Source organism: Podarcis raffonei, chromosome 1, assembly GCF_027172205.1.
Source record: "Podarcis raffonei isolate rPodRaf1 chromosome 1, rPodRaf1.pri, whole genome shotgun sequence".
Lineage (NCBI taxonomy): Eukaryota > Metazoa > Chordata > Lepidosauria > Squamata > Lacertidae > Podarcis > Podarcis raffonei.
This window is the reverse complement of record NC_070602.1, coordinates 8,692,736-8,716,809: the sequence shown is the minus strand read 5'-3', so window position 1 is coordinate 8,716,809 and position 24,074 is coordinate 8,692,736. Positions and strand designations below refer to the sequence as shown.

At 46.6% G+C, this 24,074-nt stretch overlaps 1 protein-coding gene across 1 annotated transcript; it reads left to right on the top strand.

Annotated features, from left to right (window-relative positions):
* Window positions 1-2,023: 2,023 nt before the first annotated feature.
* On the top strand, window positions 2,024-24,062 carry DHRS7 (dehydrogenase/reductase 7). The gene is made up of 7 exons (XM_053400873.1): window positions 2,024-2,273; window positions 12,493-12,645; window positions 15,316-15,422; window positions 16,425-16,664; window positions 17,728-17,850; window positions 20,785-21,000; window positions 22,600-24,062. The coding sequence occupies exons 1-7, from the start codon at window positions 2,138-2,140 to the stop codon at window positions 22,633-22,635; spliced, it is 1,011 nt and encodes a 336-aa protein (XP_053256848.1). The 5' UTR covers window positions 2,024-2,137; the 3' UTR covers window positions 22,636-24,062.
* Window positions 24,063-24,074: the final 12 nt, after the last annotated feature.

Genomic DNA, 24,074 nt, shown 5'->3' with positions numbered 1-24,074 from the left:
GGCTCTAGTTCAGGAAGGATTATGAATGCAGTATCAAAAAATTGTTTGCCTTGAAGGTGGCACAAGACTCTTGCGTTTCTGAAACTTGCCGCATGCTTTTATCTCATACTGGGTCTGAGCCAATGTTGACCCTATTCTGAATAGAACCATTAAAATGAATGGACATGACTGCTGTTGGCATCCGTCTGCCTCAGAAGACAATGAAAGTTACAGCGCCTGCTGTAAGACATGTTTTGTTGCAGGTGGGGCAGGTGAAGGCATCTGGTTTTCCTGCTGCTTAATCCTATTACCAGTAATTTCAATGGTCTACTGAGTGGAATTCCAGTTGCTGCAACAGATTACAATGATGGGAAGCAATATTATCTTAAACCACATCTTTTCCATTGAGAAATCTTGGCACACAGATTATTTGGTTCATCAGGAACTCTCAGTCATTTAATAACTTTTGCATACTCTATATCTCGTGCTTTGGAGAGGGGTGGGTAGGATAAAAAAATAATTCAAATGTATCTTTCCAAAAAAAGGTAACAAACTCATTTTTTTCACAACACCGTGGTGGTTAAATTAGCAAAATCTCAAAAAGAAAATAGCACTCCTGTCAATTCCTTATCCTTTAATGCACTCATGTTATGCTGAGCAGTTTATAGTGAGACAAGAGCTTGGGTGGTATTTCAAATTTCTTTGGGGGCAGGGAGAAATAAACACTGAATGGAACCAAAGCAGCAAACTACAGCCAAGACAATTGTGGATGGAAAGCCAGTATTTTGCCTGGACCTACAATAACAAGTTTGGCTAGTTGTGTGGAGGAGTGTAACCAGTGGCCTCCAAGAGTAATTTTTCTGTACCCTTCTAGAGAAACAACCTCCAAGGGTTGTAGAAAGCAACAGGTTGCTGGATGCAACGAGTTAAAGATTAACAGTATTAACTTTTAGTTTCTAGGGAGAACCTACTGAAAGCAAGCTTGGGGAGAGCAAAAGAACATCTCTTCTGCGCAGAGAATTGCCAGTGCTGGAAGGGGCCCAGCAGAAGGCTGCTTGTAGATGCAATTTAAGTGTCTTTAAAATTGTTGAAGGGACGCGGGGTGGCGCTGTGGGTTAAATCACAGAGCCTAGGACTTGCCGATCAGAAGGTCGGCGGTTCGAACCCCTGCGACGGGGTGAGCTACCGTTGCTCGGTCCCTGCTCCTGCCAACCTAGCAGTTCGAAAGCATGTCAAAGTGCAAGTAGATAAATAGGTACCACTCCGGCGGGAAGGTAAATGGCGTTTCTGTGCGCTGCTCTGGTTTGCCAGAAGTGGCTTAGTCATGCTGGCCACATGACCCGGAAGCTGTACACCAGCTCCCTCGGCCTGTAAAGCGAGATGAGCGCCGCAGCCCCAGAGTCGGGCACAACTGGACCAAATGGTCAGGGGTCCCTTTACCTTTACCTAAAATTGTTAAAAACAACACTGGCATCATCTGAGACCACAGCCCCTAGAAATTACCAATATATGAACATAGGGAAGTCACAAAGTTTATTGTTCTAGCCAAAAGCCATTAACATAAGTCATGGGTGGCCATCAACGCTTTGTGGTCCCTTTTCTTCATCCTGACTCTTCCAACAGTGGATGCTCACACACGCGCTGATATTCCGAGAGCGAGAAAAACATTTCTGACAGCAAGAGCTGTTCGGCAGTGGAACGGTCTCCCTGGAGAGGTGGCGAACTCTCTTTCCTTGGAGGTTTTTAAGCAGAGGTTGGATGATCATCCATCATGGCTGCTTTAGCTGAAATTCCTGCTTTGCAAGGGACTTGGACTAGCCTAGAAGACCCTCGGGATCCCTTCCAAGTCTATGATTCTATGTTGTGAAAGCCACAGGAAAAGGCCAAGCCGGGCTCCTTCCCTGGGCTGTTGGAAACCTTCCGCGCCTCCAGCCTCTGCACAGAATGCCGCGCGCAACGAAGGGGGCGGTAGCCACTTTCTTGTAGAGAACCGCGCGCGGCAACTCCACCCCTCCGGGGACGGCTCAGCCCTGTATGTGGCCTCTCCGGAGCCACGGCCACTCCCTGCTGGCAGAAAAGGGCGGCCCTCCTCGCCTGGCTCGGTCCCCTCTGCCTCTTAAGGGCGGCGGCGGCTGCCTGACGCGCGCTCTTTCTCGCCATGGTGTGCTGGGGTCTCGTTTGCGCCCTGGCGGCGGGCGGCCTCCTGATCTACCTGATCGTCAAGCTCGCCATCTGGCTCCGAGCTGACAGCGACCTCACCGTGCTGGCGGCGGAATGGTGGGGCAAGAAGCCGGGTAAGCGGCGCGCCGGGCCCGCGGCGCTCTGGTTGTCTCCCCGGAGCGCGCGTTGCGCTCCTCCTCTTTCGCCTTCTTCGCTTCCCCTCTCCGTGTGGGACGTGGCAGGACGTGGCCAAACACTTCTCCATCCCTGAACGCAGAGAGCTGCCCTGTTCCGAGTCAGCGGTAGCCAACGTGGTGCCCTCGAAATGCTCCTCCTGGATGGCTTGGGTCAGAATGATCAATGGGTAGCGATTTTGCGCGCTGGAGTTGGGTAACATCTGGATCGCACCAGGATGGCTACCTCAGTCTGCGCCCACTTGCAGCGGCTCTCTGCAGGGAAGCTCTCCAAATAAACCTGTTTTTAAGCTCTGGGTAGCAAAGCACAGATTTACAAGTTCACGTGTATGCGTGCGTATGTGCAAATGCCCAGGAGTGTTGCTCCCTTGTAGGCGAGGGAGTGGAGCAGCTTTGGTTTGCAAACTTATCAACTTTCAGCAGCTAGGTATAAACCCTGCTACCTAGGGCTGGTGGGAGGTACAATCGGGAACTAATTTGGCAAAGGCTGGCCTGCCTACAGCAAATTTTCTAGGCACATTTTTTTTGAGATTAAGCCTATGCATTGGGCAACATGGGTGTGGCCTTTCAGCTGGAAAGCAACTGCAACAAAGCATAATGGCTATGATAGAGAAACTGTGGTTTAGCAATTAAGGGCTAATTAAGACACAGGGCAATAAAAATTTGTTTGCGCCACACGGATTTTTTTTTAAAAAATAAGAAACACCTTGGAAAACAAGAAGAAACAACTCCCAGTGGCACTTGATTTTGAAAAGATGTCTATCCATATTCGGCAAATATTTTATATTTTCATTTGCCCCTGAAGGGAAATGCCGTTATGCACACATCCGCTAACACTGTCCAAGTCACCCTTCGTCAGTTGCTGCATTTGCTGCTTTAAAAAAATCTGGACAACCTGCAATCTTGCCCAACTTGGGCTGAGGTAGCAAGTCTTTTCCGCACAGCAACCAACAACAGATGAAACAATTGGTGCAGCCACAGGACTGGAAAGGGTTTGGTTTCATAGTGTGAGATCAAGTTTTGGGATAGGCCTGTGGGTTTTAGCTTGCTGTCAGGTGAATCACAAAGTTGGAAGGGACCACGAGGGTAAATCTGGTCCTATGGGGGTCATCTAGTCCAACCCCCTGAGATGCAGGTATCTTTTTGCCCAAAGCGGGGCTCTAACCCGCAACCCTGAGATTAAGAGTCTCATGCTCTACTGGCTGAGCTATGTGAGTGGTGAAGTGTGTTTTTGTGAAATCAAACCACCCCATAGCCTGATTCAGAATTAAGCCCCACTGTCCTAAATTAGAAGGCTTTGTGCGTTCATCCTGTGTGTATACGTGTGTATCTTAAAAACAAAACAAACCATTCCACAGCAGAGTAGCTGCTTCCACTATGTAGTCCAGGGGTAGGGGAACTTGGTGTCACTCGGATGTTGCTGGACTCCAATTCCCATCAGCCCCAACCCACATAGCCAGTGGTCAGGAATGATGGGAATTGTAGCGTGGCGCTGTGGGTTAAACCACAGAGCCTAGGACTTGCTGATCAGAAGGTCAGCGGTTCGAATCCGCACAACAGGGTGAGCTCCCGTTGCTCAGTCCCTGCTCCTGCCAACCTAACAGTTTGAAAGCACATCAAAGTGCAAGTAGATAAATAGGTACTGCACTGGCAGGAAGGTAAATGGCATTTCCGTGCGCTGCTCTGGTTTGCCAGAAGCGGCTTAGTCATGCTGGCCACATGACCAGGAAGCTCCCTCGGCCAGTAAAGCGAGATGAGCGCTGCAACCCCAGAGTCGGACACGCCTGGACCTAATGGTCAGGGGTCCCTTTACCTTTACTTTACCCTTAAAACCATGGCTTGACGCAGTTTGTCAACTTTACAGTGGTACCTTGGGTTACAGTCGCTTCAGGTTACAGACTCCGCTAACCCAGAAATAGTATCTCGGGTTAAGAACTTTGCTTCAGGATAAGAACAGAAATCACATGGCAGCGGCAGCGGGAGGCCCCATTAGCTAAAGTGGTTTTCAGGTTAAGAACAGTTTCAAGTTAAGAACGGACCTCCGGAACGAATTAAGTTCTTAACCAGAGGTACCACTGTATTCAACAACATGGATTTAAAAAGACAGAGTCCAGCAATGAAAGAGAAATGTCCAAAATTCGGGTGATGGCTAACCCTGAATAACTACTGTTCTCCATTCCTAGACTTGGGGTGGAATTCAGCGTAGCCCTAGCAGCCTTTCTTAAACTTGGGTCCTCAGCTGTTGTTGGCTACAACTCCCATAATCCCTGACCACTGGTACTACTAGCTAAGGATGATGGGAATTGGAGTCCAGCAAAAACTGGGGACCCAAGTTTGAGAAACACTGCAAGGAGATTGCTTTCTCAACGCGAGCTATTCTGCTTGCCGGATGGAACAATCTCCCCTTTCCTCCCCCAGCTACTTGGGGGGCTTTTCCCCGATCCTCTAGAGCAGATTTGGGGGAGGTAGGAGGGAGAGGAGAGGGGGAAAGCCATGTTGCACTAGTGGGAGTCCTTGTTCTGTTTTCTGCTAACGGAAATGAGTAGTTGAATCTGGCTCGTGGGTTACTATTTTAGTCACAACCCTTACGAAAAAGGAATCTACACTCCAGTACTGGAAAGAAAAATGTATGTGGAGAAAGCACGTTTTTATGGACCTTTAATCAATTGGTTGTATGTACATTTAAGGGATAATAACCCGTTCCTTTCCACGAGGGTTAAATAGGTAAAATATTATGTTGCTATTGTGTGTGTTTTAACGTTATTGAAAAACATACTCAAAAGTAAGACCTATTGCTTTCAATGCGAGTTACTCAAAGGCAAATGGGGTTAGGATTGCAGCCTCAGGGGGGAAATCTGGAAACACAAAAAGTGATTGTTGGAGCCAAAGGAACAGCGTATGCCAGACAATTTGCAAACATCTGTGAAGGACAAATGCTTGCATGTGTGCTTCTTGGCAGCTGCTGCCGTGCTGGAAAATTCTGCTACCATCTTGCACAACTCAGAACCCTCCAAGCTGAATGTAGCTCCGAAATTGCATCCTGTCTAGGCTGGGGCATTCCTAGTCACTTGACAGAGTTGGGTACAGGCCCACAGATCTGCGTGTGCTGATTTAGATATGCATTTATGCCCACTTACGCAGATTTTCAGAGAGGAAGTCCCAACTCTGGCTCTTAGACCTCACTCTGAATTACCGTATTTTTCACCCCATAGGGCGCACCTAGTTTTGAGGGGGGGAAATAAGGGGGGGAAAATTATTTTCCCCCCAGGCGCGGGGCTGGGGCGGGGGAAGCCCAAGCTTCCCCCGACCCCAGCCCCCAGAACAGGCTGCTATCCGCAAGCCTAGGGAGCCATGCGGGAACTCCTGCGGGCTCCCCGGGCTTGCAGATAGCTTCCTGCGCACCGACGCCTCTCGCTCTCCAGGCTTCAGCGAAAGCCTGCATTCGCCCCATATGACGCACACACATTTCCCCTTCATTTTTGGAGGGGGGAAAGTGCATCCTATCGGGCGAAAAATACGGTACATAGGGTGCCAGCAGGAATTTTGCAGGGCCTGGTGCTAAAGGCATAAGACAGATCTCTGCTGAATCAGCCCAAAGGCCATCTGATCTGGGATTCGGTTCACACAGATGCTGCTGTAAACTGGCGGAAGTTGCTACATGCCTCAGTTTATTTTGGTTGCTCTTTGCTTTTCCAACGCTACAATATCCTTTTGGAGGTATGCTGACCAGAACTGTACGCACAAGTACAACTGCAAGTGTGAAGCTGATCTTAGGGACAAGTTAAAACTTTTTTGCTGGAAGACCAGCAGTTCCGCATTTGAGTTAAGAACTCCTACTATGGATGATTTGTTCCTTTTTAATTTCTCAATAAGGCCTAGAACGTCATTTCCCGTCATCACCTTTTGCCTCTGTCCCTTAGGCGCTCTTCTTGAGAAAGTTAGCTTAGGTAAGGGATCTGCGCTACATCTCTCACTGTGAAGACAGATGCAAATACCACGTTGGCCCGAATATAAGCCGCGCCTGCAAATAAGCCACACCTTTAAAATTCAAGGGGGGGAATTTAAAAAGACAATACCTGAATTTAAGCCGCTCCCTTAACATTGGGTTACAGGCTGAAAATTGCTGCAGTTGGTAGAATTGTAACTCCGAGCCAATTTTTGTAAGGTCGCGAATTTAAGCCGCACTTTAACTTTTCATAGTCGGAATTTGGGGGCGGGGGGGAAAGGTGCAGCTTCTATTCAGGCCAATATGGTAATTCATTCAGGTTCTCTGAAGTCTCCTTCTAACTCCCTTTTGGTCCAAAGATCCAACTGCCTAGCTGGTTTCCTAATGCATTAAATGTGTGAGTTTAGTGGTGCTCCTCAAATTTATTTATTGCCTCCCTTAGTATCCGCTGCCATTTCTGCAGCAATTTGTGTTCCTTGCCTTTACCAGCTTCCTTGACTCTATTCATTAACCGTGCTGGCATCTGCTTGGCCCTGGTGGTAGCTTTCCTGATCTCTGCAACTGATGCGGGGTGGAAAACTGCCGGAGAATAGGGAAATCAGCAAAAAAACAAAAACCTTCCATTTTGTTTGTGGGTGCATCTATTGAATCAAAAGCCTTTCCGTATCCAGTCAAATGCCCCTCATTCAGAGGGGAGAATGTGTTGTCTTGGTATCTGTTACTTGGGTACGTTCCTTCTACACTGGCTCTTGTAACCCATAGCCAACAATGTCCTTCTGATTCGTCTAATCCAGCTTCCCCCAATCTTTCACCCTCCAGATGTTCTGGGCTCCGTTCTTATCTGCGCTGAACCAGATGGAGCAATTGCAGAAACCGCCTCCTTATGGCTGGCTGGCTGTTGAGCTCTTTGCTTTTAAAAAGCAGCATGCTTGCCTTTTTGACGGTTGGATTGTCAATTGTAGACAGAAGGAGATTGCGGCCTTCTGGGGGAACAATACCACAGAGGGCTGGGCCGCCTAATGTCAGGGCTAGACCCCCATCCTCTTGCCAAAATAGTCCCGAAATGCAGTTGCATTGCAACTCTCAGATCTGTACTGCAGGCTTACATTGGCCGTGTATCAGTTTCGCTAATACTTTCCACCAAAGGAGATAGGCAATTGCAGTTGGGTGAAGTGGGAGCTGGACAATAAAGAAGGCTGATCGCCGAAGAATTGATGCTTTTGAATTATGGTGCTGGAGGAGACTCTTGAGAGTCCCATGGACTGCAAGAAGATCAAACCTATCCATTCTGAAGGAAATCAGCCCTGAGGGCTCATTGGAAGGACAGATCCTGAAGCTAAGGCTCCAAGACTTTGGCCACCTCATGAGAAGAGACGACTCCCTGGAAAAGACCCTGATGTTGGGAAAGATGGAGGGCACAAGGAGAAGGGGACGACAGAGGATGAGATGGTTGGACAGTGTTCTCGAAGCTACCAGCATGAGTTTGACTAAACTGTGGGAGGCAGTGGAAGACAGGAGTGCCTGGCGTGCTCTGGTCCAGGGGGTCACGAAAAGTCGGACACGACTAAACAACAACAACGAAGCCCATAGGCTACCCTCACCTGGTTTAGCCAGCCGGTCAGAGCCATTCCCAGGGTGTGGCCGCTGTCGCATTCTGACAGCTTCTGGGAGCCACAGGTGAGACCTGAGTGCAAGAGGGGGACCAAAGGTGGACAAAATACCCCAAAAGATCATGATATGTCCTCTACCAGAGGTACTAGCCTTTTCCTAACACCCCATACACCCCAAACTCCAGAATAGGCCATCAGATACCCTCAAACATATCCTGAATACATCTCTTCCACCTTGAAATTTCTCTGCTGGGCGTCAAGGGCCTTTGTGCAAATACAATTGCATCTTAATCTTAATTGCCCAAAGGCCAATGAGGACATCACATAATCACAGCATTTGTTTTGTAAGCGGCATCCCAGACAGGGGAGTGAGGGGCAAGAATTAACCCTTTCTCTCCCGGCTGCCATCGCCTCTTTGAATTCTTTCTTTGCCTTTCCAGGGACTATCCCTTTGGCGGCAATGGAAGCTTCCTGTGAAATGCAGGGAGAGAGAACTATGTTTCTCCTCCGAACTCCCTACGATCCCCTCCTGCAGCTGCTCTTTACTAAAAAGCGTGCACGTTCTATTTATTTATTTATAAAAAATATTTGTATACCGCTGCGTCATTTTTTTTGAAAAAATCAAAGCAGTTTACAGCAATAGCAACATAAAACTGCACAATAAAAAGGCCATTAAATAGTAAAAAAAAACCCGAACATCCATTAACCATTGCAGAAGGATGTAGTATTCACTGCCTTCATGGACCTGGCAGAATAGAAATATTTTCAGCAGGCATTTAAAAGTTGGCACAGAAGTTGCCTGCTGAACCTCCATTGGCCGGATGTTTGACATGACACTAAAGACCCTGTTTCTTGTTGGAAAATGAGCCTCATCAGCTTGGGGAACAACCAACAGCAGCACTCCTGCAGATGATCTCAGAAGGAATGCAATTTTGCTGAGATTCCTGCATTGGAGGGGGTTGGATTAGAAGACCCTCAGAGTCGCTTCCAAATCTACGATTCTGTGAACTTCACAGGCTATATTGCTCTTAAAAAAAAATAAAAAAGTGCTTCCTCCATGTAAAAAAATCCCCAAAATGTCCTTTTATACCAGAAGGGGATGAGTTCTACAGTGGTACCTCGGGTTAAGTACTTAATTCGTTCTGGAGGTCCGTTCTTAACCTGAAACTGTTCTTAACCTGAAGCACCATTTTAGCTAATGGGGCCTCCCGCTGCCGCTGCGCCGCTGGAGCACAATTTCTGTTCTCATCCTGAAGTGAAGTTCTTAACCTGAAGCGTATGTAACCCGAGGTACCACTGTACTACTATATATTTCCATCAGAGAAATGTTATGTGACCCCCGAGCCAAGGAGATAAGTAACTATACAACCTTTAGAAGATATCTGAAGGCAGTCATGTACAGTGGTACCTCGGGTTAAGTACTTAATTTGTTCCGGAGGTCTGTACTTAACCTGAAACTGTTCTTAACCTGAAGCACCACTTTAGCTAATGGGGCCTCCTGCTGCTGTCGCGCCACCGGAGCACAATTTCTGTTCTCATCCTGAAGCAAAGTTCTTAACCTGAAGCACTATTTCTGGGTTAGCGGAGTCTGTAACCTGAAGCGTATAACCTGAAGCATATGTAACCCGAGGTACCACTGTATAGTCTTCTCTTCAGGGTTAAGGGTTTAGGTCACAAGCAGGGGGTTTTGTGTGTGTGTGTGTGTGTTTGTGTGTGTGAGGGAAATGTGGACCGAGTCCTTGTCTCTGGAGTGCAGTCCATGACTGCAAACGGTGTTTCGTTCGCCTTCAGACCTATGTGAAACAACTGAGAGAGCAAACAGCTACATGGTATCTGTTGCTAAAGAGAAGCCCGGGATGAAGAAAGCGATTTAGCAAGGAATCCCTTTGTTTGCCTTGTCGCTTGCAATTTCTGAGAATTTGGTGAGCACAGAGTTCTTTCTGTTGATGCAGCAAGGGAGCTTTGTTTGTGCAAGAACACAGAAGTTTATGTTGCGTGGAGTTGACTTTCCTCCGTTGCCTACAGATAAACTGGATCTTGCTTGGCCAAAACCGCCTTATTCATTCATTCATGTATCATCTATCTATATCATAGAATCATAGAGTTGGAAGAGACCACAAGGGCCATTGAGTCCAACCCCCTGCCAAGCAGGAAACACCATCAGAGCACTCCTGACATATGGTGGTCAAGCCTCTGCTTAAAGACCTCCAAAGAAGGAGACTCCACCACACTCCTTGGCAGCAAATTCCACAGATAGATATCTATCTATCTATCTATCATCTATCTATCTATCTATCTATCTATCTATCTATCTATCTATCTATATCTATCAATGAAACATATCCTGCTTGCTTCCTGGGGATCTCAGGGCAGCTAAGAAGCCATGATACAAAGCCATGATACAAAAAACAGCACTTCGACAATAAATTATAAGGTATTCCCCAAAGAATGAAATCCCCCTATAAAGAATGAAAATCTCATATTGGAAAGCATGTGTGTGCCTGCTAATGAAAAAAAGTTTGTGGCACGTTTAAAAGACAAAAAAATGTTGCAGTTTAAACCAGGGGTAGCCCATGTGTGATGTCCTCAGATGTTCCTGAGCTAAAACTTGCATCATCCCTGACCAGTGGCCATGTTGGCTGAAGGGATTGTAACATCCAGCAACATCAAGTCAGCAGCACATAGGCAACGTCTTGTGGAAGCATTTATGGTGTAGATCAGGGGTAACTGACATAAAGTAAAGGTAAAGGGACCCCTGACCATTAGGTCCAGTCGTGACCGACTCTGGGGTTGCGGCGCTCATCTCGCTTTATTGGCCGAGGGAGCCGGTGTACAGCTTCCGGGTCATGTGGCCAGCATGACTAAGCCGCTTCTGGCGAACCAGAGTAGCGCATGGAAACACCGTTTACCTTCCCACCGGAGTGGTACCTATTTATCTACTTGCACTTTGACATGCTTTTGAACTGCTAGGTTGGCAGGAGCAGGGACCGAGCAACGGGAGCTCACCCCGTCGCAGGGATTCGAACTGTCAACTTTCTGATAGGCAAGTCCTAGGCTCTGTGGTTTAACTGACATAGTGCCCTTCAGATGTTGCTTGACTACAAAGCCCATCATCCTTTTGACTACAGCACCCATCATCCTTGGCCATTGGCCCTGCTGGATGGGGCTGTCCACACTGGCTACCCCTGGTCTAGATGAAGTAGACAGTAGCCCATGGAAACTGATTTATATAATAAGTCACAAGACTCCTTGTTGTTTTTCCTAAACCAGTCTAGCAAGGGCTACTCCTAGCGAGTTTGCCCTAAAGAACAAAACTGCAAAAACAAACACTTGCTGCCTGTCGAAAAAACCAGCCTGTACCTGAATCAACCGATTCAAGTTACAAGAAAATAGATTCCAACTAAACATGAGGAAGGACTTTCTGACAGTAAGAGCTGTTTGGCAGTGGAACAGTCTCCCTCAGGAGGTGGTGGATTCTCCTTCCTTGGAGGTTTTTAAGCAAAGGTTGGATGGCCATCTGTCCTGGATGCTTTTAGCTGAGATTCCTACATTGCAGGGGGTTGGACTAGATGGCCCTTGGGGTCCCTTCCAACCCTACAAATCTATGATTCTGTGTTGCTACCTTCCAACCACAATATTTATTAGTATTCTTCCTAGGGATAGTGAGTGCAATGATCTAAATTTGTATCTTCGTGTGTGTGTGTGTTTCTTTTTTCATTTAATTGTATTATTTGCATTTTATTTCTTTAATATGTTGCTGAAATGTGTTGATATTATTTTTAAACAATAACAATTTATTTCTACCCTGCCCATCTGGCTGGGTTTCCCAGCCACTCTGGGAGGCTTTCAACAAAACATTAAATCACACAAGACAACATTAAACATTAAAAACTTCCCTAAGCAGGGCTGATGTCTTCTAAAAGTCGGGTAGTTGTTTATTTCCTTGAAGGGAGGGCGTTCTACAGCACGGATGCCACCACTGAGAAGGCCCTCTGCCTGGTTCCCTGTAACCTCACTTCCCGCAGTGAGGGAACCACCAGAAGGCCCTCAGAGGAGGACCTCAGTGTCCGCGCTGAACAATGTGGGTAGAGATTCTCCTTCAGGTATACTGGGATGAGATATCTATATCTATCTCTATCTATCTATATAGATATAGATATAGATGATATAGATATAGTTATATATGTGTGTGTGTATTTATGTATGTATGTATATTGTGTGTGTATGCACCCACCTCCATTTATATACAGTGGACGCTTGGGTTGCGAACGTGATCCGTGTGGGATGCACGTTCACAATCCGCAGCGTTCGCAACCCGTGTCTGCACGTCTGTACACACGTGGGTTGCGATTCGGCACTTCTGCGCACACGCAAAGTGTGATTTAGCACTTCTGCGCATGTGCAACCACCGAAACCCGGAAATAACCTGTTCTGGTACTTCCAGGTTTCGGCAGTCCGCAACCCGAAAAAACGCAACATGAAGCGTCTGTAACCCGAGGTATGACTGTATAGGGCTGGGTGCATGCACACAAAAATTCATCAACCAAAGTTGCCCTGATGTAGAGACACCCCATTAAATTACTGCACCCCTTCCTTCTGACAGAAAAGGAGCTGCCTGGGAAAGTTGTCTGGGTGACGGGAGCCTCCAGCGGAATTGGCGAGGAGATGGCTTACCAGCTGGCAAAGATCGGCTCGCCACTTGCGCTCTCGGCAAGAAGGGAGAACGAGCTGGAGAGAGTGAAAAAGAAGTGCATTGGTAGGATTTTGTTAGCTTGAAAGCTTGTCTTTTATTTTGCTTTTAGAATATCTGTACCTGCAATCCACCGCTGCAGGTGGGAAACCGTATTTTATGCATGGCAGAGGGTTGGTCTAGATGATCCGTTGGGTCCCTTCCTGTCAATCAAGTATCATCATAAGCTGTTATGTCAAAGTTGGCCCACTGGCTTTCTCACCCCTGCCCTGGGCCACCGTTTCCTGTATGCCTGTGCATGATAAAAGCACCAAGAGAACCCCGTTTTGCCCATCTTAACACCCAAGGTTGGTGGGGATGGAAGTTTGCTTCCATGTCCAGATATTTAAGACCTAATTGGTTAGGCGCAGGGCTTTTTTCCAGCCAAAACATGCCGGAGCTCAGTTCCGGCACGTCTCAGGTGGGTGCCACTGCAGCTGACGAAGGAGGCATTCATTGTGCATTCCAGCACCTCTTTTTCTAGAAAAATAGCACTCAGTTATGGTTTTAAACACAAACGCAAGCATACTGAATTGTGCCTGGAAGCAAACTGGCATCCAGGGCAGATAAGGCCTCCCCTTGAAAATTCTTAGGATTTGCCTTGCCCCTGAATATTAATCCAAAATTTGGGGGGCATTCTCATCCCACTTCTCTCCTGAAACATATGTAAAAAAAAATTGGGGGGGGGGGTGAATACAGCAAGCCTGCAACTTACAAACATTTAACTTGTGTGCATTCAACTTTATGTGCTTGGCAATAAAATAAAATGGGGGCAGAAATAGGGAGGCATCTAGGAAAAAAGGCCTTCAGCAATCCCACCTCTCTTTGCACCCAATGTGTTTTGACTTTATGCAATTTTGGTTTTAGGAACAATCCGTTACCCCTGAGTAAGCTGGGGGCTTCCTGTACTTGAACCCAGAATGATGGTTTAACTGCTCTTTTAACTGGCAACCAAATGGTTTAAATGTTCCATCCATTGAACCCTTGCTGAGCTTGAGCTAAGCAGCGATGTTGCCTAGTTGTTCTGCTGATGCAACACACCCTTTGTTCCTCCCACCCACCTTCCCCCATTATTAAAGCATTGCCAAGTGGGGGAGAGGTTGTCAGCTACTTCTAACAGTGGCATCTTGCCACAAAACGGGGGTTATTGTTTCCAAGGTCACAGTGATGGGCAGTTTATCTGTGGCAAAGGTTGTAGTCTTGCAGTGCCAGAGCCGCTTTTGCAAACCAAGCACAGCCCACGTCATATTTGCTCAACAAATGAAGGAAACAAGGTCCATGCCAATTTTGCTTATGGAGAGCATTTAGAGATTTAATCATTAACAAGTCCTATTAGATGTTGTCCAGGGCTCCTGGATTCCAGTGTGTAACCGATGGAAAGGAGAGATCAGGTCAAATGGATAGACAGCATTTGAACGTCACAGGGGTCATTTTGCTTGCAAAAATATGAGGTCCCTGCATTAGCCTTCATGATCATCCATTAACTACACAGTTTACAATCATTTGTTCTCTGTGGGTGGGGAGGGGGAGGCTGGCCTTGCAGCAATGTAGAGCATTAAAAAAAAAATGCAGAGCCGATCAAAGGGTTCCTTCATGTGCCCGCCAACCCATTTGCAAACCCTGAAAATAGCTGCATACAGTTCAGTATAGAAATAAATTGAGAAACCTTTGAAGGCTGATTACCGTATTTTTTGCTCCATAAGACGCCCTTTTTCCCTCCTAAAAAGTAAGGGGAAATGTGTGTGCGTCTTATGCAGCGAATGCAGGGGGGAGGCAGGCCGGAAAAGGCCCCAAGAGCCGCACACAAGCTCCGCGCGGCTCTTGCGGGCTTTTCCCCAGGAGAGAGAAGGGACTGACGCGGCCATCCCGCTTTCTGTCTTGGCTTCTTTAGCTGCGCGCAGCCTCTCCGGCCAGGAGAGGCTGCGCACGACTATGGCAATTCCCCCACCTCCCGCAAAAGCCCACAGGAGCAGCGCACCCTTTAAGGAGCGCACGGCTCCTGTGGGCTTTTTTACGAGGAGGGAGAAGGGACTGACTGGCCGCGTCTGTCCCTTCTTGCTCCTGGGGAAAAGCCTGCAAGAGCTGCGCGGAGCTTGTGTGCGGCTCTTGGGGCCTTTTCCTGCCTGCCTCCCCCCTGCATTCGCTCCATAAGACACACACACATTTCCCCTTGCTTTTTAGGAGGGAAAAAGGGTGTCTTATGGAGCAAAAAATACGATAGGTGCGCCTTATGGTCCGGTGCGCCTTATGGAGCGAAAAATACGGCATGTTTTAAGATGGGGGGGGGAGCTTTAATACTAAACATCCAAGGACTCCTTTCCTGCAGAAAACTAAACCAATATAGTAAAGTGTATTAATTTAACCAGCATATCTTTTGCATTCCCAAGTCATGTTACAGCTTTTTGGAATTTGAAAGCTGGAAAATTTAACACGCCTTACTGTCCTGGTCACCATTTGGACAGCGCAGAGCTGGTTTGACCAATAATTTAAGGCTGCTCCCAATGTTAGCATGACCTGCCAGAGGTCATGTGCAATCTGCATGGTGATTCTGTGCAACACAGGCCATGTGAGCGCCTCTTGCATCCCAAGATCTGTGGGGCTAATGAAACAGAAGAGGAAGGATTGTTTACCACTGTTTCTAAAGGGCTCCTCTTCTTCCTTCTTTCCCCTCCCTGGCTTGAAAAAAAACACATTTAGAGATCAGCAGCCTCACTGACAAGGATATCCTCATTGTGCCACTTGACTTGACTGACAGGAGTGCCCACGAAGCGGCGACAAAAACTGTCCTGAAGCATTTTGGAAAGGTAAGTCGGACTTTCCTCGGTGGATTGCTTAGGGAGAGGGAGGGATTGCAGGGATACCTGCCTTGGCCACAGTTTGCAAAGGGGCAGAAAATGGGCGTCAAAGGTCATTTGTTATGAAGTGCGGAGCAGTTTGGCATTCTTCAAGCTGGTGCATGAAAAGCCAGCCCTTCATGAGATATCCGAAACTGGTTTTAAAAGCTGTCGTAAGCAGCATGAGGGGGCTGTTATAGAAACTCGAACCCAAAGCTCCTTTTGGCACATGGAACTAGTCATGCAGTTGGGATCCTGAGTTCGGTTTAAAAATAATAAAAGTATTTATATCCGGTACAGTGGTACCTCTGGTTACGAACTTAATTCGTTCTGGAGGTCCGTTCTTAACCTGAGGTACCGCTTTAGCTAATGGGGCCTCCCGCTGCCGCCGCACCGCCAGTACGCGATTTCTGTTCTCATCCTGAGGTAAAGTTCTTAACCTGAGGTACTACTTCCGGGTTAGCAGAGTCTGTAACCTGAAGTGTTTGTAACCCGAGGTACCACTGTTTTATATATCAGAATTTGCAAGCAGCGTACATTAAAGCACTCTGACACCTTGTGGGAAAAAGAAAGTAACTTTTTGTGGTTAGGAAAGTGACAGGGAAATGCACTGGAAAGTGTGGGATGAACAAATATTTGGGGTGAAGATGCTCATTGCTGTTTTATCTCCCTGCCAAAAAACCAGAACAAATGCTCAGTTAAGTGCAGATACAGCCTAACCATCATGCAAGCTTTGCGTAAACAAATCAGAATGAATGCTCAATAAATAAGTCTTTGGGACAGCCCCTAGGATTACCTAATTCAGCATGCTTATTTTCCTTTTACTTAGTAAAACAAAGCTGAAAAATTTGCAACTTTGCAATTGGTATCTGTCTTTTGAAAGGGGAATTCCCCACAGAAAAATCAAGTTTCGGGGGTTTCCCCAGCCTGTATGCTTGCAAGTGCTTAACTTTTCCCCTCTTGTTCCCGAAGATCGACGTCTTGGTGAACAATGGCGGCCGTTCCCAGCGCTCCCTCTATGTAGACACGTCCGTCGATGTCTACAAGGCTATCATGGAGCTCAACTACATTGGCACCATCTCCCTAACAAAATACGTCCTGGACCACATGATACAGAGGAAACAGGGGAAGATTGTCACCATCAGCAGCGTGATGGGCATCATGGGAGCTCCCTTGGCCACCGGCTATTGCGCCAGCAAACACGCCTTGCAGGTAAGGATTCTCTTCTGACCTTCGACTGCTCACGGCTTGTATCGGAGACTCTTGCCTTTGCCATGGACTCACTAGGTGGCCTTCGGCAGATGACTCTCTCACAGACTTGGTCCCCCTTCCCCAGTGGCGTGCAGTCAGTGGACTAGGCTAGTCCCCTAAATGTTCCCCTGGTACCTCCTTCGCCAAGCCCAGGAAGCTTCTGCCCAGCTTAGGGAGGGAAGTGTGATGCTCATGCGTGCAACATAATAATAATAATAAAATTTTATATATATCCTGCCCTCCCCAGCTAAAGCCGGGCTCTGAGCAGCTAACAACAATACAAGTAACACAGCATTCTAAAATCAGTTCATTCTAAAATCAATTCAAAATCAAATTAATGGCAACCATTGGGCTAGAGTTCTGTGAGGATTACCAAAGGAGGGGGTCAGACTGTGCCTTGGCCAAAGGCCTGGTGGAACAGCTCTGTCTTGCAGGCCCTGTGGAAAGACGTCAAGTCCCGCAGGGTCCTAGTCTCTTGTGACAGAGCGTTCCACCAGATCAGGGCCATGGCCAAAAAAGCCCTGGCTCTGGTTGAGGCCAGCCTAACCTCCCTGTGGCCTGGGACCTCCAAGATGTTTTTGTTTGAAGACCATAAGGTCCTCCGTGGGACATACCAGGAGAGGCGGTCCCCGCCCCACAATCACCTTCGCAAGCTGGTGCCTCTGGCCCTAACTGTTCCCCTGTGAACATTTCACCGCCCTGCCCCAATCTGTGATAGATGAGACAACTGTGGTTTGTAAGGAACACAGGGAGCTGACTTATACCAACCTAGTACTGTCCACCCTGGCCGGCAAGGGATCTCCAAGGTTTCACACAGGGGTTCTCTCCCAGCCCTACGTCCAAAGATGTTGGGGATTAAATTTGAGACCTTCTACATGCACAGAAGATGCTTTGCCACTGAGCTATGGCACTTGGTGCACCCCAGTGCAGGTTATCTGAGATTCCTAAGAGATTCCGTCCTGTTTGAGCTTGGGGGGGGGGGGAAGCTGGTGCTTTTAACTGTCAGGCTCTTGTTGTTTCCCAGGGCTTCTTCAACTCTCTCCGACCTGAGCTCACTGATTATCCCAGGATAAGTATAATTAACATCTGCCCAGGGCCTGTGCAGTCACAGATCATACAAAACGTCTTCACTGAAGATATTGCGAAGGTAAGAAAGGTTGAGATGATTAAAGGACCGTGTTAACCGGGATTAGAAGAGGCCGTGAAATCAAGGAAATATAGCTAAGAGTCATTACTGCTGTGCGCAGAGTTGGATATCACCTAGAGTTGTCACTAAATATTTATAAAGCTAGTTTATTAAGTAGTTTAACCTAGAAGCCTCATTGAATTGAATAGGACTAACCTCTGAGCAGGTGGGACGCGGGTGGCACTGTGGGTTAAACCACAGAGCCTAGGGCTTGCCGATCAGGTTGGCGGTTCGAATCCCTGCGACAGGGTGAGCTCCCGTTGCTCGGTCCCAGCTCCTGCCAACCTAGCAGTTTGAAAGCATATCAAAGTGCAAGGAGATAAATAGGTAGCGCTCCGGCGGGAAGGTAAATGGCGTTTCCGTGCGCTGCTCTGGTTCGCCAGAAGTGGCTTAGTCATGCTGGCCACATGACCCGGAAGCTGTACGCCGGCTCCCTCGGCCAATAAAGCGAGATGAGCGCCGCAACCCCAGAGTCGGCCACGACTGGACCTAATGGTCAGGGGTCCCTTTACCTTAACCTCTGAGCAGACACGGTTAGGATTGCACTGTAAAATGTTATTCCTCCATAAGTTAATAACTCAGTGCTTATCAATCGAAGCCAGAACAGCAAAATCACACAAGGTTCTTCATGAATGGATTCCAGTTTCTAGGCAACTTCAAATTATCCTCCTTGGAAGCACAATGGAAATAATTTTATTTTATTTTATAAAAAAGACCCACAGCATCTTGTATGACAGCTTCCAGGTAAAGACGGTACAGTCCTCCCGGGACTGTACCACTTCAGGACACGGGTGGGGCAATCATGTCTCTGAATGCTCTCCCACATTTCCCCCCCAAAGGTAGCTACACATATAGGAAACATGCAAGTCCAGAACAAGCTTAGGCTAGCCAATGCAATGCTCTCCAAATACAATTCCATGCTGGGGAAAGTTTTGTGTTTTTGCCAGGTGTTCTGTGCGGTGCTGAATTTCGTGTCCCAGCTATGTTTTTTTTTTTTTTTTAAGGAGTGGGTTTTGAACGGCCAAACACAGTAGCCTTCACAGAGGCAACTCTGGTCTGCCGTTTGCACAGATCTTCTTTTGTCTAGCTGGCTATTCTGTAATCCTCTGGCAAGGCCAAATTCTTATGTAGTCATAGCCCTTAAATCCAAACTGCTCCGGCTGGCCTCTCGTCCACTTTTGTTTTTTTTAAAGCAAGAAACTTTCAGGTTGCAAAGCTGTTTCTTCTTAAAATGCAACGGAGCACCAATCGCTCGCAGTGACAGAATTTATGATTAATGTGCCTGAACATTGTTCAGATAAGTAAGCCTGAAAGAGTTCGTACCAAGCCTTTTCAGACAATAATATCTCAGCTCAAATAAGCCAGGACATTGTTAAGGTAGCTTTGTGGCCTACTCAAGCTGCTGGTAAGATAGTGATCCAGTTTAGGGGAACAGCTTTTTCTATCAACTCGGGGTCACACAATCTAGGCCTCTTTCCTCATAAACCCCTGCCCCCAACTCAGGATAATTCTTCCCATGAATACTTGACACCCCTTTCGGCCGTCCAGAACTCTCCCTGGCTTTTAGGCCCCAGGTCTCCACACTGCGCCCCCCTCCCACTAAGGCAGCGATGGGAACACAGGGATTATGGGATTTGGGAGTACAAGAAGTTCTAGGGCACCAGAGGTTCCTTAACCATGGCCTAGGGGTTGCCTTCAAAGATATATGACACACACAGACTTTGTCAGAAAGATGAACAAGCCTTGCTGAGCAAGCACACAGCCCCATTGTTTACAATGGGGACATAAAAACCAGATCTTTGCTTACTAAGATGAGAGATTGTTTGTTTTATAAAGATTTATATTCTGCCCCTCACCATTAGTGATCTCAGGGCAGGTCAAAACAATTTAAGACACAAAGAAGAAAGCAAAAAAGTACGCTTAAAAAATCATACCAGTCCATCTATTAAACATGACAAAGATAAAATTGTCCAAATGTGGTCACTGTAATAAATTCATTGGGTGTACTGTGAGTTCTTGCTTGATTAAAACTCAGCATAAATGGACAAGGGCAAAGGGCCAGATTTTCTACTCTTAGCACAGATACAGCCTTCTGAAAGTGGACTGGCATATTGAACTGTGTCCCTTTTACGCGGATATGGTTGTATCAATGCCTCCATCTTGGGGGCAGCATGGGCCAATTCCCATCCAGCTCACCTGCCTCCTAGCTCACACCTGGCACAGGTGTGGCAAACCTATCTGGCCTGGCCGGTTAGATCTTACACCGTAGGGGGGGCGGGAATTAGAATTTATCTTAAAAACCATTGTAAACAGTTAAAATGGTTAGTAGGATTGGAATAACACTTGCAGTTTAATGGTGAATTTCGGACAAAATGGAGATGTAAAATATTTGGATTATTATAAAAGCTGCAGGAGGAAATTACTAGCGATACGACCCACAAAGGGGAGGAGGGATGTTCAGGAGATTCTATGGAATCTTGCTTTTAAGTTTTATGTTGTATATGTGATTGTAAAACGGCAATCTGAAAAATCAAATACCGTATTTTTTGTTCTATTAGACTCACTTTTTCCCTCCTAAAAAGTAAGGGGAAATGTGTGTGTGTCTTATGGAGCGAATGCAGGCTGCGCAGCTATCCCAGAAGCCAGAACAGCAAGAGGGATCGCTGATTTCCTCTTGCTGTTCTGGCTTCTGGGATTCAGAATATTTTTTTTTCTTGTTTTCCTCCTCCAAAAACTAGATGCATCTTATGGTCTGGTGCGTCTTATAGAGCAAAAAATACGGCAAATAATTAAAAAAGAAAGATCTTATGCGGCAAACCACTCTGTGATCCTCGGGAGATTGCATGCTCCCTCTCCAGCTTACTCTCTTCCCTAACCCCCTGCTCTCCCATCCAGGCAAATGCAAACGTTGGGGATCAGTCTCACAAAATGGAAACCGGCCGTTGCGTGCGACTAACACTTATCAGCATGGCTAACGATATAAAGGAAGCCTGGGTCAGCGACCATCCCTACCTGGCAGTCTGTTACCTCTGGCAATACACACCTACCTGGGCATGGTGGTTGCTGAACCGCCTAGGGAAGAAGCGAATCGAGAATTTCAAAAGAGGAGAGGTACGTCCTTCAAGCAAGAGCTGTTCTTATGTCCCCTTATTACTCTAGCCCAGGGTTTCGCAAACTTGGGTCTCCTCCTGCTGTTTTTGGACTACAAGTCCCATCACCCCTGGCCACTAGGGATGATGGAACTTTATCCCTGGCCTAAGGATGATGGGACATGTAGTCCAGCAACAGCTGGAGTTACCCAAGATTGGGAAACTCTGCTCTAGCCTATTCAGCCAGAAACAATGTGTGTTGAAGGGCTTTGAAGGCTGAGTCTTCATTTGCCCCCTTGCAGTGCATTGTCTCAACCCACTTTGTGGGCTGCTTGTGTTCATCCTCTATATGGGCCGAAGTGTTCAGATCAGTCTGCTGCACGGCCAGGGGAAAAACAATGCTGTCCAGGGTTGTAAAGACTGCAGAGAGAATAACTCGGTGCACTCTTCCCACCTTAGATCAAATCTATGCTGCCAGGTGCCATAAGAAAGCGGCAGAGATAGCGCAGGATAGTACGCACCCCGGAAATGATCTCTTTCAGCTTCTGCCTTCTGGAAGAAGGTATAGGGTTATAAAGGCCAGGACTAGCCGCCTGAGAAACGGTTTCTACGCAAATGCAATTCTGGTTCTAAATGCAGCATAAGGGGTCTCTATAGTATAGTGTATTTAGTATAGTATAGTATAGTATAGTATAGTATAGTATAGTATAGTACAGTATAGTGTATTTTAAAATGGGGTTTCAGAGTTTTTAGGGGTTTTTGAACGTTGTATGTAGTTTTTCAATTTCATTGTTCTGTATGGGACAATGACAATAAAGATATTGTATATCATTTTATTGGAGGGTTTTAAAATGAGAAATAAGCAGGATCCGGTTTCATGCTGTTTGCCAGAAGAGGTGGAAGAAGCAGGATCAGAACAAAAGGCATCCTCTCACATCTCTGCCTTTGCAATATTCATTCAGGTTCCCAGAGTGTATTTTCAAAAGCTGTAGGGGGAGGAAGAGGGGAGGGGCAGGTGGTGGCAAAAGCTCTGGCCCAACTCTTTGGATCCTTCCTCAAGTTATGCTCTCTTAATCCCACGATGCATTAAAGCTATTAGGCAGTGAAAGTGGTCCTCTTTCCTACAGCCCAGTTGGAGGAGTGTTAAAAAAATGTCTTTGTTCTTTGTAACCCACCCAACTGATTGGGTTGCCCCAGGCACTCTGGGCGGCTTCCAGCAAATATAAAAGCATAACAACATTTTAAATATTTAATCAAACATTAAAAACTTCCCTATGCAGGGCTGTCTTCAGGTGTCTTCTAAAAGCTGTAGATAGATAATTTATTATGGTCAGAGACCAGCTTATAAAAGCTGTATATTTATCTCCTTGGCATCTGATGGGAGGGTATTCCACAGGGTGAGTGCCACTACCGAGAAGGCCCTCTGTCTGGTTCCCTGTAACCTCACTTCTTGCAGTCAGGGAACCACCAGAAGGCCCTCGGAAGTGGACCTCAGTGTCCGCGCTGAACAATGGGGGTGGAGATGCTTCTTCAGGTATACAGGGCCTCCCCTTCGGGTATACTTAAATATAAATGAAATTAAGAGCAGTCTGGACTAAGTTGTGCTTTTTGTTCATTGCAGGACGCTGATATTTCTTACTACAAAAAATCTTCTTAAAGGAGCATTACGTTCTCCTTTTCACCAATACCAGCATAAGGAGGAGGAAGAACTCCTGCTTTAAGTACACATTCTTTTTTGAGGATAAGGAATGACGTTACAATACGTAACCCATACCTGTTCCACTATAGTCTCTTGAATAAAAAATGATTTTATAATTCTTGTTGATACTGTAGTGTGGTTAGCCACCAAAAACCTTTACTACCTGGCCTTTCATGGTGCTATCTTCTGCTGTATGCTAGGGGGACCATTCAAATCTACACCCCATCCCAGTATTTTCTCAGGCCCTGCCTTAATGTCTTTAGTGACTCATTTACTGTTTTTGCATCTTGCTTCATTTCAAGACCTCAGGATACAAAAAAGAATGTTAATATATGCAGGTGTCTCTCTCCAAACAATGCACTCTCAGGAAAACGTTTGTTAGGCGAGCGCTTGCATAAAGTCAGCCATTTCCATTGATTCCTATGGGGAAATTTCTAATTTGGAATTTTCACCTCAAAATGATTGGGGGGGGCACTGGAAAACCCTCTGAAAGCTTGCGAAAGGCAAACAAGGAAGGGGGAGTGGGAAAGCTCTCTATAGTTGTCCAATCCCCCTTCCTGCCTTGTTCTGGTGAAATGGCTGCTATCTACCAGCAAAACACAAATAAGTAAGGCTTGTTTAAGGCTGCTTATTTGTTTAAACAGGTCTGGCTGTTTGGATATCTGAATCTGCAGTGTGTATAACGAGGTTTGGGTACTAATTCCTCGTTTTTGGATGAATTTTTGCATAACGAGCATTTGGATAGTGGGACCTGCAGGTACACAAAAAGGGCCAAGCTTTTATCTACCACCTCCATTTTCTTACTTAATGCTACTAAGGCAGTGCTGTGTTCTTAAAGTGGTTTTCACTATATTTACATTTATAAAGAAAAGTACTTTGGCAGCAGTTAGATCTCATGTTGACTTTTAGCCTGGCTTTCTCCCATGTGGCGATGAGATCCAAAGCTGCTTCAAATTTAAAAGATTAATTCAAATGAACCTTAAACATGGCTTGATTATAATTAGTAAAAACTTGATTATAGTTAGCAAAAACAAAGGTTCACAAGCTTACGCATTGAAGCTGGCTTCTTTCTGCTTTTCATCATCAAGGCTAGCCGTTCAAACAACGCGGCAAGCTGCTGTTAATTAGAAGCAGAAATTTCGGAGCTCCTTCCTGTGGGTGTGCAGGAAGGAAGGGGGAGGAGAGCGATTGCATGAAAGGGGGCGGGTGGTTTGGGTTGCTTTTGAAGCCTCCTTTGTGCTTTGGCTTTATAAATGGGACACCTAGTAAGTCTCATGCCAAAATGTAAGTGGAAGAGCAGGATGGGAAGATACTGAAAGTTAAAGGACAATTCAAACAAATGCTAAAACGAAGCAAAACGAGATCCGAAAGCCTTTTCTACCCCCCCAGAAATCCAG